The sequence below is a fragment of the Kryptolebias marmoratus genome, linkage group LG13, assembly GCF_001649575.2.
Source record: "Kryptolebias marmoratus isolate JLee-2015 linkage group LG13, ASM164957v2, whole genome shotgun sequence".
Lineage (NCBI taxonomy): Eukaryota > Metazoa > Chordata > Actinopteri > Cyprinodontiformes > Rivulidae > Kryptolebias > Kryptolebias marmoratus.
Genome location: NC_051442.1, coordinates 26,398,407 through 26,417,014, shown reverse-complemented (window position 1 = coordinate 26,417,014; position 18,608 = coordinate 26,398,407). Strand labels below are relative to the sequence as shown.

At 38.5% G+C, this 18,608-nt stretch overlaps 1 protein-coding gene across 6 annotated transcripts in view; it reads left to right on the top strand.

The window, feature by feature from the left end:
* The window catches only part of LOC108249838 (MAP/microtubule affinity-regulating kinase 4-like), a 56,255-nt gene that overhangs the window by 6,463 nt on the left and 31,184 nt on the right, over positions 1-18,608 (top strand). For all 6 annotated transcript variants that reach the window (XM_017439465.3, XM_017439463.3, XM_037979187.1 and 3 more), the window contains 6 exons: positions 1,151-1,199; positions 1,456-1,521; positions 10,615-10,685; positions 10,775-10,831; positions 14,056-14,292; positions 18,455-18,574. In XM_017439465.3, the coding sequence (XP_017294954.1) occupies positions 1,172-1,199; positions 1,456-1,521; positions 10,615-10,685; positions 10,775-10,831; positions 14,056-14,292; positions 18,455-18,574 (579 nt within the window). In that variant the 5' untranslated portion in view covers positions 1,151-1,171. The remainder of the gene's footprint in view (positions 1-1,150; positions 1,200-1,455; positions 1,522-10,614; positions 10,686-10,774; positions 10,832-14,055; positions 14,293-18,454; positions 18,575-18,608) is intronic.

The following is an 18,608-nucleotide window of genomic DNA, read 5'->3' as shown; positions in this document are numbered from 1 at the left end:
AATTAATTCCCTGCTCAAAAGTTTTTGTCTCTTACGCTGATTTCTTCTTTTAACATTGTGAAGCTCTACTTAGAACCTTCTTAAGATCCAATAGTGCAAAATGCAAATTCTTGCAATTTTTTGACTGGTCTTAAGATTTTGTACAGTATATGTACAGAGACACACTAAATGTACATGCTCAAAAACATGCTACATGTACTCCAAAGAGACTCGCTACATGTATGTACCTGTTCAGAGGCAATGACCAGAACTGGGAGAGGGATCAGATTCAGGACAGTGATCAGTACTGGAACATAGATCAGATTCAAGGATCACAAGTGAGAGTAATCAGATCCGGGATAGTGATCAGAACAAGATTCAAAACCAGGATAGACATCAGATTCAGGACAGGGATCAGATCCAGGATAGGGATCAGAACCAGAACAGAGATCAGAACCGGGACAAGGATTAGAACCAAGACAGTGACCTAATCTGGGACAAGGATAAGATCTAGGACAAGGATCAGATAAAGAGTTAAACAAAAGACAACTGCACTTTGTTCCTTTGTTATTCCCTTCTCATCTGGAAGACTTCTTCAGTTCTGATCAACCTTTTGAATCACTGGTGAAATCCAGTTGTCTTCTTGGGATTTAGTTATAAAGTTAGTTTAGTTATAAAACTGGTGAAAAAAACAAGTCCATTGTCAGCTCATTTAAAAGGCTTGTTGTGAAAATTAAACAAGTGAACATCAAATAAAATGCAGTGAGAAATAATCACACAAACTAAAGTCATTGTTTAAGTAATTTTTGATTTTGACATCCATAAGTTTTAGGAACTTGCCGTAAACACAAAGAGATTTTTTTTTCAGTTTTATGCAGTAAACGAAGCCAGTGTGAGACCACCTCTAAAATCATTTCAAATTGACATTTTTCATTCTGAATTTTCCCTGTTTGGAACCAGTTCTCCATGACTGAGTGTCTTTATCCACCAGTTTGAACTTGAGCTGTTAAAATTAATACCAGTAGGAAAAAAAAAGTTCGGGCACAAAGTCCAGATTTGTGAATCAAACATGTTTGGATCTGGGTCCACATTGTAACCAATAATGATGAAAGTCCATGTTTGACTCATGGGAAACTTCAGAGGCTTCATTAATTTATTTTTTTTCTTTCAGCTTTTTCGTGAGGTACGAATAATGAAAGGCTTGAATCACCCTAACATAGGTAAGACATTTGTCTTGGTTCATGTTTGTATGCACTGACATGTTTCATGTTCTCTGCTGGTATTTGTGTGAACAGAAACAGAATCCTTAGTGTTTAATGATCAGCCTCAGAGGTCAGGTGGATGTTAGATCTTTGACAGGGGATATGTGGCCTGAATCAAACATTGTATCAGATCATGACTGTTTTGTATTAAGACACACGGAAGGATTTTTTTGCTTTCCTTTATGTTTTTCTTCTGTCCTGTTTTGTTCTGCAGTGAAGCTGTTTGAGGTGATTGAGACAGACAGGACCCTTTACCTGGTCATGGAATACGCCAGTGGAGGTGGGTACAATCAAATTGAATCAAATCAAATTTTCTCAATGAAGCACCTTTCTTACAGTGGTGTGTAACAGAGTGCTTTATAGCAGATAAAATACAAACATAAAAGAAAAGCAAATAAGAACCAGACAAAACCACATGCAAAATCATTTAAAACAGAAGGAAGTTGCAAAAGCTTTAAACAGTAGTGGTTGAAATATGAAGGGACTGAAGGAACAGAGAAAACAGTTTCATTAACAAAAAACACTAAAGATAGGGTTCCCCCCTTTCTCTCTTTCTCTCTTTCTATCTATCTATCTTTAATACGTAAATGAATCATGAAAACATGGATTCTAAAATCCAAAGATTAAAAAAGCAAGTCACTCACTGGGAAAAAAATAGATGGAGGTTACAATTAAATATAAGTTACAATTGTTTTGCTAAAAATATGACAGTGACTTGAGTGAAATGAATAAATAAGATAAATTGTTTTAACTCTGATTCAATTAAGAGTCAAACTAAAAGTTCAATAAAAGCAAGAGATAAAATTAACATATTACTTGCTAAAGGTTATGAATAAATAATTAGCTAAAAGCCAGGCTGAACAGGTGATTCTTGAGTTTTTTAAAAAAACATCAGCATGCTCACTTTTTCACTGTGGGTTTCAGTTCAAACTTTAGGTTTTGTCAGAAGTCCTTTCCCAGAGGACCTGAGGCATCTGGGGGGGTCATAAGACAAAAGCAGCTCTGATAAATTAAGCCTTAAAAACCAATAAAAAAATCTAAAATTCAAGTCGCAAACGCACAAGTAGTCAATGCAGGCTATAAAATAAACGTTATGCGAGTTATCTTTTCTTTTTTTGCTGCTGATGTCCATGAAATACTGTATTGAACACAAATTCTGCAAATGCTGGAATTTATTTTTAGTTTTGCATTTATTTTTAAACAGTATTTATAAGCAACAACAAAAAAAGAACTAATTTCTTTCGGTCTGTGTTTTTTAACTTTGTTTTTACATTTGCAGTGAGTAGGGCAGTCAGAGTTCAGTGTTGTGTCTGACAATGAAGTTAGAATTAGCGGTGAATTGTCTGAGCTTTAAGCAGAACTGATTCTGGGTTGAAATTCACTTCAAGGACATAATCAGGCTGCTTTTTTTCTTTTTCAGTACTTATTTTTGTATAAACAGTGAACTTTCTCTGGTAATTTATCAATTATTCAGACTTTCTGTTTTAGGAGAAAATATAGATATGCAGACAATGTTCAGCAGTGATCACCAATTGATGTTTTTTTGTTATGGTTGAAGTTGATTACTTTTGTTACTTTGTTAGTTGTGTCCTGGTATTGCGTTATCAACATGAATAACAGCCTCTCCTCCCCCTAATGTTTTCTGGTCAATATGGTAATGTTTAAACTTTAAAATAAGATACACCACAAATATAAAGTGCACAAAGAATACAACTCACCATAACGCTGAATCGGTGGGAGCCCTGTGCCTGTTTCTCAGTAACGAGACAGTCCCATCTAGGGCTTCCAGAAACGTTTGTTTTTTACTAATTTTGCTACTTCTGGGTTTGTTTTTGGCGGTAACGTATCACCTGACCTAGATAAGTGTTCTGACATGCATCAAGAGTAAGTCAGACTCCAAAAATAAAAAAAAAATTGAAATACTGTAAATTAATTATTCCTTTTCTGCGGCCCGGTACCCAATGACCCACGAACTGGTACTGGTCTGCGGCCCTGGGGCTGGGGACCTCTGATCTAAACAACAGGACCAATTTCAAACCAGACAAGATCTGATCCCTGCTGGACCTCTGTCTTTCCACTGCTTACTTTAAATATAATGACAGTTTTTACAGATAAAAGCATGGTTGTGCCATTGGATCTCCAGTGTCACTGATTGTGACCAATCTCTGCATGGAGGAAACAAAAAAGAAAGCTTTGAACCCCTTATAAATGAACAATATCGAGCCACTTGTTCAGATATGTGGATGGTACCTTTGTCAAAACCCAAGCTAAGGGAGTAGAAGCATTCACCAGAGAGGATGCGAACGACACATAGAAAGAGATGGATCACCATCAAGCCAAACATGTCCCACGAGGAGAAGATTCAAGGATCACAAGTGAGAAAAAAGAACAAAAGCATATGGAAAAAAGTCTCTCTAAATGTGTTTATCCAAACTAGGTTGTTGTCAAGTCAGCAAGGAAATGTAGAAAACATCCCACAGAAGAGAACATGGAGAAGAACAAATGCAAAAACATTGTCATCCCTAATGCTGCTGGAGTATCCGAGAAACTCAGAAGGAATTTCTCCAAACACAACATCCTGGTACATTTCAAACCCAACAAGACTCTAAGACAGAGGCTGGTCCACCCTGAGGACAAAACACCCAAACCCAAACTGAGCGGAGTTGTGTATGCAGTTCAGTGCAGCGAAGATTGTTCAGACCTCTATATCGGAGAGACCAAACAACCTCTCCACAGACGCATGGCTCAACACAGGAGAGCCACCTCTTCTGGACAGGACTCAGCGGTTCACCTACACCTCAAGGATAAGGTACACTCCTTTGAGGACCAAAATGTTCATATTTTGGACCGAGAAGACAGATGATTTGAGGGAGGGTAAAGGAAGCCATTTATGTCAAAAGGGAGAAACCAACCTTAAACAGAGGAGGAGGTCTCAGATTTCAGCTTTCAAAAACATATAATGGAGGTTTAGGCCTGATCCCCAGTCAGTTTCACTCCAGTCAACACCTGAACTCATGTGACAAGAGTGGCCCATCAGTGAGTCAGACAAACAACGACCCTAACGAGCCTCCATTGTTAGGAGAGTGAGAACAGTTTGCAAGCAGTCCAACTTACATCACATCTCAGCTTTAAAAGCCCAACTCCACACTCTCTATTTCTGAATTGAGAAAGCTCCTCGGATGAGAAGCGAAACGTCTTCAACTACAGATTAGAAGTCCAGTTGTTTTTGTTTTTTAACCTTTTTTTGGGATGAGTTAAAATAATCTACATGTAAATTTGGCTGCATAAACAGAGCATCTCGTGCAGTTTAAAGCTTGAACTCCCTCCAGTTCTGAATTGAGAAAGCTCCCCAGATGAAAAGTGAAACATTTTCAACTACTGAATAGAAGTCCAGTTGCTTTGTTTTTTTAAAAACTTTTTGGATCTGAGGGATTCTGCCCAGAGACTGCATACAAATATTTCTGATTAGTTATTTTTATTTTTTCCCAACACAAAATTACTCTGAGACAGCTCTGAAACAGAAAGCATTAAAACAAGCTCATTTTACACTATTATTGGCAAAGAAATTATGAAGACTATATTTTTGTCATAAATATGATTGACATAAAATGAACATGTTGAAAGCCCTTACAGTTCATCACTGGTTGAATGCTGGAGTTCCACAGAGTTTAATACTTACAACTTTGTTTGAAGTGCTTGCTGAACGTATTATTTACCTCTTAGAATGTACATTTAATTCATATTATTTGTAATAGATGTAATTCCCATCTTACTCATCACAGTGAGCTGTACACTAAATCTGTCTGGTCTTCTGTGAGTGCATGCAGGTATAAACACTGGATGATCAACTCATCTAATCTACAAGGCCCTACTAAACTTAGTTCCATCTTATTTGTGCACTTTTCTACAAAGAAGGAACAGCCACTATGCCTTACGCCTTTACAATGATGTCCATTTATCAGTTCCTCGATTCAGTTAGAAAAAGGGTGTTCACCTTTGCTGCCCCCTCAGCATGGAACCCCCTACAGGCTGGTTTAAAATTGCCAGAAATCATTTCTTTTGGGTCCTGAAAGACAGAGTCAGTGGGACCTTTAACCGTAGCCTGTGTTTTTAACAAATTTAACCATTGCCCTAAAGTTACTCCTGAAATTGCTATTATGCCACACCCTTACACTTTAACTTGAAAGCCTTTTATGCAGGAAAAATAATTGTATGTTTTGTTTTTTATGTTTGTTACCTCTTTTCAATCGTTTTATGATGTGTAGTACTGACCTTTTGGCCAGATCACTCTTGTAAGAGATCTTGATCTCAATGTTTTTTCTTTATCTGGTTAAATAAAGGTTGTGAAAATAGTTATAGAAGCTAATTTAAACAGATTAGAAACATGAAAGCCAGAATGCTGTCAGTTTTATGCAACATTAAAGTTTTCAGAAAATTAAAGTGTCCTCTGTTGTACACAAAATGTGTTTGTATCTGACAGTTATTGGAAAAATGTACAACCCTAGTTCCAAAAACATTTGGATGTTGTATAAAATTAAAAAAAATAAACAAAAAAAAACAAATGCGATGATTTGCAAATCTCATAAACCTGTATTTTATTCACAATTGAACATAGTAAACAGAAATTTTTTAAACTAATAAATTGTACTCATTAAAATAAAAGGTTCCTTTTTTCTGTAAAAATCTAGGAACTGAGGAGACCAGTTGCTGGAGTTTAGAGGGAAATGTCCCATTCTTGTCTAGTGTAGGATTCCAGATGTTTAACAGTCCTGGCTGTTTTTGGTTTTATGATATGCCAAATGTTTTCAGTTGGTGAGAGGTCTGGACTGCTGACCGGCTAGTTCAGCATCTGGACTCTTCTACTATGAAGCCATAGTTGTAATGAATGCAATATATGGATTAATGTTGTCTTGTTAAAATATGCAAGGCCTTGCCTGAAAATGCTGTTGTCCAGATGAGAGCATATGTTAAACCTGTTTATACTTTTCTGCATTGATGGTACCTTTCCAGATGTGTAACATGCCCATGCCAGAGGTTCTAATGTATCCCTATACCATCAGAGAGGCAGGCTTTTAAACATTGCACTTATAACAGACTGGAGGCCCCTCTCTTTTTCAGTACAGAGGACATAACATTTGTGATTTCTAAAATTAATTTCAAATTTTGATTCAACTGACCACACAGCAGTTTTCCACTTTGCCTCAGTCCATTTTTAATGAGATTTCTGCAACAGGAAAACATAGTTCTCTGACAGCTGTCAGCTATTTTACACAGCTCCACTGTGAACTTAAGATCAGTACTGTGTTTAATTAAGTGGATATAATGCAACATACTGCTGTTGTTCTGTTATTCACAGAACATTATAGTTGACAGTGAACAACAGTCATGCTGTAACAGCTCCAAAACTATCTGAACAAATATTAAACTAAAGAGAAACCTATCTATACAACATCCTTTAATGCACTTTCAGGGTTTCCCCCAGAAAAGCTAAGCTAAGCTAAGGTGGCCATACACCGGCTGATCACTGGCCAACCGTGATTTAGTAAAAAAAAAAAAAAGATTAACGTTAACAGGAAAGTTGAAAATATGGCTGTTTATTGTGTGATATTGTAATATATTTGTGTCAAATATTTACACAACTACAGTTTTACAAAAAGGCACTTTTGAAATATTTAAAAAAAAAACAATTAAAATAAATAAATAATAATAAATAATTGATTGCAACTAATTTGAATCCTAATTTAAGTCACATTTACAAATAAATTAAATGAACATAAATGAAAAAGTGCAAACAAAGCACCAACACATGTCTCACGTCAAGGCCAATGAATAACAACAGAGAACTCTGATAAACAGACAGATGCTGTACTGTACTGCGCTTTTTGTGGCACAGGCTGCATGTTGGATCACTGCATGTAACAACAAACCAAAGCATATCTAATGCTGAGTTTAATAGCATAATTTTACTGTTAAACAATGATAAATTACCACGCATCATATTAATATTTTCACTAAGTACAAAACGTGCTTACTGTATTCGGTCTTGTAAACCCACCTGCTGAATTTCAGCTCAACTTACCATTTTTGGTTAAAAACCGCTCGTTAGATGTTTATTGCTGTGGCGCAGCGACCTGCTAACTCCAGGTAGCTGAAGGAGGCTCGGCCTCAGGGATCATTCGAGTCAAGCAGGGCCCCGAGAACAGCGCGCGGACCTGAGCGCGTCGTGGAGGCCCATACTTCGGTGCAGTATTCTCTGAAAAGATGGGGGCAGTACGCTACGTAACCAGTGGAAATATGGTTAAAAAAAAAGAGAGCAGATAGTTTCACATCAAATATGGCTGCACGTATTCAGGAGGAAGAACTGTTGTGTTTCTGGCTGTGATACAGAGAGAATGTTTAAATTTAAAGCATTCAGTTTGACTTTTATTGATTTATTTGCTTTAGTTGTGATTCACCCATCATAGGACTAATATTTCTTCCCTCTGTGGTCTATAAACACTCCTTTTTATTGGCTGCAGCAGTAATTTCCTCTTGTGAGTTTTGAACGGTTTGATTATCTTTGTGATCTCTCATAGAGGGATCATTTAAATGCTGATACAGGAGAACCAGCTTCGCTAGAGCACCAAAATCGTCCATTTTGAATGGAGCGCGGTGCGCACGGTCCGCAAAGTTACAAAAGGTGCACGACCACGCGACGTGACACCGCGCAGGACCTTCTCACAGGGGTGGGGACAGCGCGATTGCATCACTGTTGGCGCACGTACCCTTGCGAGGTGAGGTAGATAAAGGTAGCGGTTTTGGGGGTGCAGGTTTTTTTTATAAAATGTGAGAAAAAAATGACGCATTTATAATAAACAAGTGAAGCTTAGCCTGGCAGCAGGCTCAACAAAGCTTAGCGACCCACCAGGCCTAAAATACGCTGAGGGAAACCCTGCACTTTGATAAATGAAATCCAAACAAAAAGGATCTTTTTATTGAGAAGAATTCTAATAAATAGATCATTAAAAACTTTGGATGAAAAAAAAAACTGCAAACCTAAAAGCAGCATTTTCAAAATATTCCTAAGGATCACTAGTTATTTAATCAGCTGCAGCAGAGTAGAATATTTTCTTTATTTATTGTATTAACCATAATACCTTCTCTTTGCTGCCTGTGTGGTGTCACCTTAGTTCAGTAAGAGGTTCTGTTTTCTGTTTAGATTGCCACACATATGCAGATACAAAGGGTCCAGATGACTTGCAAAGGTAGTTTGATTGAAAAAGTTTTCTGTGCACATTGAGAGAATTCAGACCTGTATTTAGCGTTATCCGATCACTTTTGATAACTAAAGACTAAATGTAAAGACAAATATGAACAGGCTCTTAGGGACTGAAGAACACAGCAATCCAGTATTGACTTTCAGCCTCGTCTTTTGCACATAGAGATTTCACCATATTATTGAACTCTTTAGATCTAACATGATCTGTAAATGATCGGATATTCAAAGTTTTTCCAGTTTTTCATTGAGGAACATTATTCTGAAATTGTTACACTATTTTTAGATGCAGTTTTTCACAGACTGGTACACCTCTGTCCATCTTTACTTCTGAGAGATTCGGCCTCTTGTAAAAGCTCTTTTGATACCCAGGCCTCTTACTAACCTGTTGACAATTGACCTAATTAGCTGCAAAGTTCTCCTCCAGCTGTTTCTTATTTGTACCACTAAGTTTTACAGCCTTTTGTATTTGTTAGGTGTGTTTCTGCCATAAAATTCAAAATTACCTTATTTTTCTTACCTAAAAATGATCACATTTAAGTTTAATAGTTTGATACAGTATGCTTATTCCACTGACCTTCAGCGTTTATTGGGATGATTCACAGCCGAGTATGAAGCCACTGGGATGACTGTCAGCTTCTCCAAATCTGAGAGCATGGTCCTGAACTAGAAAAAGATGGAATGCTCCTTCTGAGTCAGGGATGAGATTTTGCTTCAAGTGGAGGACTTCTATTATCTAGGAGTCTGGTTCGCAACTGATTACAGGGTTTCCCCCAGTGTATTATAAGCCTGGTGGGCTGCTAGGCTTTGGTGGCCCTGCTTCCAGGCTAAGCTCCGCTTGTTTATTTTAAATACGTCATTTTTTATACACGTTTTTTTTTCCACCCGCACCCCCAAAGGCCCCGTGCGGTGTCATGTTGTGCACCTTTTTTAAATTGGGGCAGACCGCGCTCGCCACGCTCCGTTCAAAATGTACGATTTTGGTGCTCTAGCAGAGCTGGTTCGTCTGTATCAGCATTTATATGATCCCTCAATGAGAGATCACAAAGATAATCAAATGACTCAAAACTCATGGAAAGAGATCACTGCTGCAGCCGATAAAAAGGAGCGTTTATAGAAATATTAGTCCTATGATGGGCGAATCATTAGGGGACAGCTCAGAGTAGCACTGCTGCTCATTTGCATTTAAAAGAGAAAGCTGAGGTGGTTCAGACATCTGATTAGGATGTCACCTGGGCACCACCCTCTGAAGATTTTCTGGGCATGTCCTACTGGAAGGAAACCCTGGGGCAGACCCAGAACTTGCTGGCGGGATTATGTATTGTTTCTGCCCTGGGTAGTCCTTGGTATCCCCCATAAGGAGAGAAATGTCTGGGTTTCCCTCCTAGACTTATGGTCTCTGTGAACCAACCATGGATAAGTGACAAAAGATGGATGGATGAATGTTCCATTGTGAATAAAATGTGGGTTTGTGAGATTTGAAAAACATTGCATTCCTTATTTATTTACAATTTACAATAGAATAGATCTTAAATATCTAATAAGGAACGATCAAAGTAATCTGGGTTGTCTGGAAAGTTGTTGCTTCTAAAACTGCTCCTTTTACAAATATTTAAATATGCAAAAGCATAAAGTTAAGCTAACTTGAAGTCATGCATAATAACATTAGCAAAAATTGGCCTGTTATCTTGGATCACTCAAACAGGAAAATTTTTTAACGTGTGTGTGTGTAAAGTTATTTTTACTTGAAGATACACAATCTGAAGTAAATATGAAAACGAGGGGTAGTTTTTGATGTTTTTATGAATGGAATTTGTCAACTTTTGCCAGACAGTCTTGTCCAGTCTTGATATAAATAAACAGGCCCATCATAGCTGAACAGATATGAAGGCATATTGATCTTCTCTCCAGAATCTTGGCAGTGAAATGTTTTTCCCATTACGTTGAATCTTAGTGCTTTCTGTTTTCATCATGTTCTCTTGAGGTCAATAAAACTGATAAGAGTTGGACTTTATTAACTGTCAATAACAATGTTATCACAAATATAGTCAAACTTTTATATAAACTATAATTAATGTAATTAATGTCTTTTGACCTAACTTATCTGCTTCCTTGCAGGGGAAGTGTTTGACTACCTCGTGTCTCATGGAAGAATGAAGGAGGTTGAAGCCAGAGCCAAATTTCGACAGGTAAAATGCTTTAACCTCACATGGCCCACAATGCACCTGTATTTTCATTGATAAGTCAGAACTTCAGGCTTGTCTTCTTTCATTCACAGATTGTCTCTGCTGTTCACTATTGCCACACCAAGAACATCGTCCATAGAGATTTAAAGGTGAGAAAGAGATGAAAAAATTAATTTATTTGAATTTAATTCAAATACAGGTGCAGACAATTTTATTAAGTGTCAGACTGAGTTCAACTAAAAGTCAACATCTGAGATTAAAGAATGCTCCTTTTACTGTTTATTTTTAATGTAACTGATGAGTTTGGATAATAGAGCCTAAACCTACTGGAACATACATTCAGAACATAGACACAGAACATAGTGATATACCAACAATATAACATAGCAATAGAACAAACTTAAACAAAGAGGTAGAAAGTAGTGAATTACAATTACTTGCATTACGGTAATTGAGTATGCATTTTGTGTACTTTGTACTTCTTTAGGTTAAAATTTTAATCTATACTTTTACATAAATGTTTTTTATTTTAGTTATTGTACTAGATAACTTTTGGAATCACATTCATTACTGACTAAAAAAATGTCTGTTCCTCACCAGTCATCTAGCTAGAAGTTTTGATGAGCCAGGAAGGAGGAGTTTATCTGTTAAATAAACCCATAGAGATAGTGTACAAACTTTGATAATGTGTTTACTTATCGTATTTTCCGCACTATAAGGCACACTGGATTATAAGGCGCACTGTCAATGAATGGTCCATTTTCAAACTGTTGTCATATACAAGGCGCACCCGGACTATAAGGCGCATTAAGCAAAACAAAACAGCCCCTTGTCTTTTCGGAGAATACTGCACCAACGTAAAGGCCCCCACATACTCGGGCATACTTCACTCCGCGGAGGTCCGCACATACTCGAGACAGACTCATCCATAGACATCATTTATGTCTATGGAGTTAATGCAGACTCGAAGCGGATGTCCGGCAGACACGTCTGCGCAAAGATCAGTTTTTATGACCGCATACGCATACTCGGTGTTGCAGTATAAACTGCCTGGCGAGAAACGGTGTTCACATCAGACTGTTTTGTGTGCGACACCAACCACTCTCTGGTGAGAATCGGCGCCAGCGTGCAGCGTGACTGCCGCTCTCTGTGCAGCACCGACAGGTGTGCTGCCCTGGTGGTGAAGAAACAGGGCTAACGGCACCTTCTTTTCTTTTGTTCTTTTAAAGCTAAGAGGCAAGCGATCTCTTCCTCCTCGTCCGGTGACGCCATGACTGAAATTTGTCACAGGAGAATATTAGGCAATCTGTACGCTCCAGTATGAAGTCTCAACTGTCCGTGGACAGTCCGCCTGGAGTCCGCGCAGGTTACGGAGTACCCACAGTACGCCCGAATATGTGGGGGCCTAATGCTGCAAGCGGTGCGGCCTTGTAGTTTACCAAAGTCATACTAAAACATTACGACTTCTTACATATATAAGGCGCTCCGGGTTATAAGGCACACTGTCGTTTTTTGAGAAAATTGAAAGTTTTTAAGTGCGCCTTACAGTCCGGAAAATACGGTAAATAGTTACTTCACTGGGTATAACTATAGTGATATACAAATGTTGAGTCAACCTGATTTTTGTATTTGGGATCTCATTAAGAACAGAATCAGTGTACAGATTTTTTACTGGCTCTTTAAGACGAACTGAGCAATTGATGAGTTCAGTCTCTGTTACCATGGTGATCCTACCAGGCTCAAAGAAATCCTCTTTTGTGATTCTAAAAACTCAACTTTTAGTTCTTCATAGCAGCTGAAGTTTTACCTCACTTCATTGTCCAGCCTTCCAGTAATCCACTCACCAGGCATCAGTACTTTATGAAAATTAACTTAAACAAAGAAAATGTAATTCTTTTTTTTAATAGAAGTAAAAAACATATTCATTCCTTTCACTGTTTTAAAAAAAGTTGTTTACATGTTCCTATAGCTCCGTAAGTAAGAAGTGTCTCACTATAACTACAAGAATGAAGTGTGATCAAAATCTTGAGCAGGGCAGGTGATTTCAGAGTTTTTTACCAGCTGCTTTGTGGTTTGTTCAACATGTTTTGTTATTTTAGTGTTCTTTCCACGTCTGCTGAAAGATACAGACAAAATATTCATTATGAACTTACTTTGACATACATACAGAACATACATGAACATACCAACAGAACGTACTGTGGCAAACATACAGGACAAAATGGGACATAGGAACAGAACATACTCAAATATACATACAGGACACATTGTGACATACCAACAGAACGTACTGTACATATATGCATTCGTAACATACTTTCACATACATACAGAATGTACTGCACATCCATATGGAACATACTGTAATATATATACATAACATACTGTAATGTACATATGGAACATACTGTGACATACCTGCGGAACATACTTTATCATACATACGGTGCATACTGTAATGTATGCATGGAACATACTGACATACCAGCATAACACAATGGAACATACATACAGAACACACTGTGACATACATACGGAACATACTGTAATATAAATATGGAGCATACTGTGACATACCAACAGATCATATTGGAACATTCATAAAGAACATACATACAGAACATACTGTGATTTACATACAGAACACGCTGTGACATATGTACGGAACATCATGTGGCTGCCATATAGAACATACTAGAATATCCATACAGAAAATACTGGAACATATATACAGAACATGCTATGACATACATGCAGAACATGCTGTGACATACATACACAACGTATTGTCACGTGCATGCAGAACATATTGTGACATGCATACGGAATATACTGTGACAGACCAACAAATGTACAAGAATATGTCTATATGTCTACAGAACATCCTGGAATATACCAACAGAACATCCCACAAAACATACTGTCACGTGCATTTAGAACATAGTGTGACATACTCATGAAACATACTGTAACGACATACAGAACATACTGACATATCAACAGAACATACTGGAACAAACATACCGAACACACTGTGACAAACAGACCGAGCATAGTGTGATGTACATGCAGATTATACTGAAACATACATCCAGAACAGTGTGGGACACTCTTACATGACATACTGGAGTTAGTTATATCCAGGTTCTACTGTGTTAGCTGACATTCTACACATTCTCTTTCCAGTCTACCTGGAAAGAGGACCCAATTACTTTTTTTTTCTCAGTTTTGTCCTTTTCCCCTCAAATTTCTCAAAGTTGCCCTTTTTTGTCATCTGATTCACGTTTCTACCTTGAATATTTGGCCTCATTCTACACCTGTTTTCCTCCTTTGTCTGTCCACACCTCTTGCTCTCAATGACTACCTGACTTAGGCGGAGAACCTTTTGCTGGATGCTGATGCCAACATCAAGATTGCAGATTTCGGCTTCAGCAATGAGTTCACGCTGGGAACCAAGCTGGACACATTCTGTGGCTCACCCCCTTATGCTGCCCCGGAGCTTTTCCAGGGAAAGAAGTATGATGGGCCTGAGGTGGATGTCTGGAGTCTGGGTGTCATACTCTACACTCTGGTCAGCGGCTCACTGCCTTTTGATGGGCAGAATCTCAAGGCAGGTTTTCCTCATGTGTTTTTTGTAAAACTGAACAGGGGTTATAATTAGCCTAGCTTCAAAGTTAATGTGTTCCAACAATCCAATTTGTTTTGAAAATCAAAGCAATTTGAAATTTTATTAATATTCTGGTTTTCATTAAACATAAAAAGTTAAAACTACTTAGCCTTTGAAGAAAATCTAGATATGACTGAAATTTAAAAAAAATTGAATTTTATTGAATTAAATATCATTCATGCTAAGAAGAAAATTAGATCGTTTTAGTATAATTTTATTTGGTTGAGCTGGATCTCCCAGTGAATGCACACAAAGTAGGGCATGTTTTGCAGAATCTCTGAGAGAATGTGAATATAATATAGTTTCATTGACACTTGAAGTCTGTTCATTGCTCGCCACAGCTACATGTTTGAAGAGTAATCAGATCCTCTACAGAGTCATATCTTGATAAATGTTGAGTCTTTGGATGATAAACGGGTTTGCCAGAGCTGGCCAAGGAGAGCCGCACCCTCAGACCTCAAAGCTACTGATAGACAATCTATGAACGAAAGTTTTCACCAAATTCAAGTCAGTGAAGGAAGTGGAGGCTGTCCAGTGGTCAGACCCATAAGTTTGAAAACGCAGAAACTAAATTTGGAGTTTGTCAACATGAAAGAATTTGGATCTGAAGATGGTCTAACTTTGGGACATGTTGGAGCTCCTTGTATTTTTCTGTGTGGCTGCTGATGAGAACTACATCAGCTGTGTGCTGGGTTTGTCTCTGATTACAGTTCTGGACACAGTACTTATTCAGCCCATTATGGTATCAGTGTTTTGCTTAAAACACAGAAGTACTGATTAACATTTCTATTTATTATTGTTATTTGCCTTAAAAATCATCACTAACTGATGAATGTAGTATATTTAAACTTTTGGTTCGTGACATTTTCCCTGGTTTATAGATCATTTCAGTTTTTCATATGGGACAAAATATTTACACATTTCCTAAGTTTGTTTTGTAGTATGTTCAAACTATGGATAACGTTGCTGTCTCTGTACTTCACAATTAGGATGGTGTTCTTACACTTGAAAACTTCCCTCTATTACCTTCAAATGTAAAAATTGTACACTATCTTAGCTGTTCCTAGGACTGCGATCCTCTTGACGTAAATCTCTGAGGTTGTTCCTGGGATCTGTTGGAGCATCTCTTCTAGTTTGGAGTTCACAGCACAGAGTGCTCTGATGACCACTGGAACCACTGAGGCCTTTACTTTCTACAACTCCTCTATTTCCTCTTTCAGCCCTTGGTATTTCTCCAGCTTGTTGTGCTCCTTCTTCCTGATGCTGCAGTGTCTTGGGATCGCTACATCTATTACCACTTCTTTCTTCTGTAGTTTGTCAACCACCACAGTGTCTGGTTGGTTAGCCATCACCTGTTTGTAAGTCTGGATCTAAAAGTCCCAAAGTATCTTAGCCCTGCCATTCTCTACCCCCCTTGGTGGAGTCTCCAGCCCATACTTGGTACAGATGTTCCTGTACACTATTCCAGCCACTTGCTTATAGTGTTCCATGTATGCTTTGCCTGCCTGCATCTTACATCCTGCTTTTATGTGATGAACTGTCTCATGGACATCTTTGCACAGCCTGTAGCATCTGTCCTGTCTCGTGTGGTAGACCCTAACCTCTTTTGCTCTTGTGCTGCTATGATTAGTGTTACTGTACTGTCCTTCAGTCCAGCCCTCTCTACCCACTGGTAGGATTGATAAGTAACAGACACTTCCTCAATCTACCATTGATAAATGCAGGGGGTTATCTTTCCTTGATGGTTTCTGTTGTTTACCCTCTTCCACATTGGGTTTCTGCTGCCTGAGACATTCAGTTAGCAGGAACCTAGGTTTGCAGGCTTTCTTCCTGATGTACTCCAGAATCTTATTTGTTTTATCCTCTATGGTGACTCTCACTAGTCCTCTGCTTTCCTTATTCCTCTTAGTGTACAGTCTCAGGGTGCTTGACTTAGGGTGAAATCCTTCATTCATTGTGAGGAGCTTTCTTATCTTCATATCAGTGGGCTTCTATGTTGTCCTATTGACAGGCTACTCAATGACTGGCACTGCATATATGTTGATAGCTGCTTGGACTTTGTTCTTACCATTCAGCTGGCTCAATAAGTTATGCCTTACTCTTTTTAGGTACTCGGTTGTAGCTGATTTCCTTGCAGCTTCATTGTGGTTGCCTTTTGGCTGTGGGATTCCAAGGTATTTGTTGCTTTCTTGAACGTCTGCAGTGTTACCTTTACGTTGTTCAACCCCTTCAGCTGTGATCATCTTGCCTCTACCCTTCGACAACATTCATCCAGTCCAAATGACATTCCAATGTCCATGTTGTATATCAAAAAAGATAAACAAAACAATTGGACTTGTATTGTATAGCTGAGAATGCTTTGCAACCAGGGAGCTTTCTCAATTCAACGCTGGAGAGTATGGAGTGCCAAGCTTTAAAAGGCACGAGATGCTCTGTTGTGCAAGCTAAATTCATATGCAGATTAATCTCACTCCCCTTCCACTGGAGAGTCGTTAGGGTCTTTGTTTGCCTGGCTCACAAGAGAGACATTTTGGTCACATGCATGAAGATGTAAATTAGTGGGAAAATTACTGGCATTTGTAGATTTACACGTCCCATATTCCTTCCATTTCCTGATGATGGATTTTTAAAAAAATCCTGGGGATTTTTAGAGCCTTCGAAATCCTTCTGTATCCCTGACTTTTACTTTTCAATAATCTTTTCTCTGAGTTGATTTAGGATAGTCACTTCAAAGGGCATGAATATGTGTGCTGACACTTATTTTACATTACATATTTTTATTTACTTGGTATTACCTTGGGATTATTTAATAATTTGGGAGGCACAGTAGGTTGTTGGTCAGTGACACAGTCTCATAATCCTGAGGTGGTGGGATTGAACCCAAGGTGTCAGGAAAGGCATCTGGCATAAAACATTTTTCAAACCTTTTGTGTGGGTTCACTCACTGTTGCAAAACCTGTAGAAGGGAGCAGCCGAAGAAATTAAGGAAGGGCTCTGTAGAAATTTGATTTTGACATTGAAGAAGGATTTTTGAAATTCTTCTGTCAAAAAGACCAATTTATATTGAGCTTGACTGTTTTATCACAGAGATAAAAGCATAAAACATACAAGGGGTGCATACTATCTGGTCTTTGTGACCACCCAGTTGCTGGATTGAACAACAACAAACAAATTCTTTGTTGTTGAACACTGATGGTGATGCACTGCAACTTTGCATTTAGTTAAATAAATTAATTAACCACAAAGAGAATCACTAAACAGAGTTCATTTGTCATGTTTTGAGAACGATATGAGGGAGATATTCGTCACACATTTAATGTTTTGCACTCCATGCCTTTTTATTTTGCAATACTTGCTTCATTTCTGAATGCTCACGTCTACGTGGGGCATGGCTGCCTCCAACAGTGATTTATGAACATCCAGAGGCAGCATAGAGACTGATCTCACAGCTGGTTTCAGGAAGTCAGACTAGCCGTTCTGGTCATGGGCCATGGTTTAAAAAGGCAAACCAGTGTCACGCCAGAGGCTAGCACAATAGGTTGTGCAAACGATAGGTCTCTGTTGTAGATGCAGAGCCCCCAATTCGCAACTGGTGTGAAGGCCCATTCCACCAGCATGGCCACATGATAAGCCCCGTTTTGGAGAGTATTTGTTCAGGATATTTGTGCTACAGGTATTTTGGCCACACCTCACACATTTGTGTGCTTTTACAGGCTTGATGTGACTCAGTCATGTCCGGCTCACTCAGTACTAAATGTTCAAACCAGAAGACTACAGGAGTCTGCAGCAACAAAAATAGTCCCAGTCATTGCAAAAGTCAAATGTTAAAAACACTTGTATTAGGAAAAATCCACATAATAATAAATTCTGCTCTGCTTTTTCAGATAATCAACACAGTCTTATCTTTTGCCGTCTTATAGCATTCTATCACCCACTCCTAAGTGAATTTATCAGACAACTTCACAACTGATGTTTTCTTTTGGTCGGCTACAGTATATTACCTGCTCCATATTTAAACACAAGCTGATGATAGTGCTGGAACACTAATTCTGTGTGTTGCTTGGATTTAGTTTTTCCTGTGATGTGTAATTGATGTTGCCAACAGGAGCTAAGGGAGCGTGTGCTGAGAGGGAAGTATCGTGTGCCCTTCTACATGTCAACTGACTGCGAGGGGATCCTTCGCCGATTCCTGGTGCTCAATCCCACCAAACGCTGCACCCTTGAGGTGAACACACACACACACACATACAAAGACACAA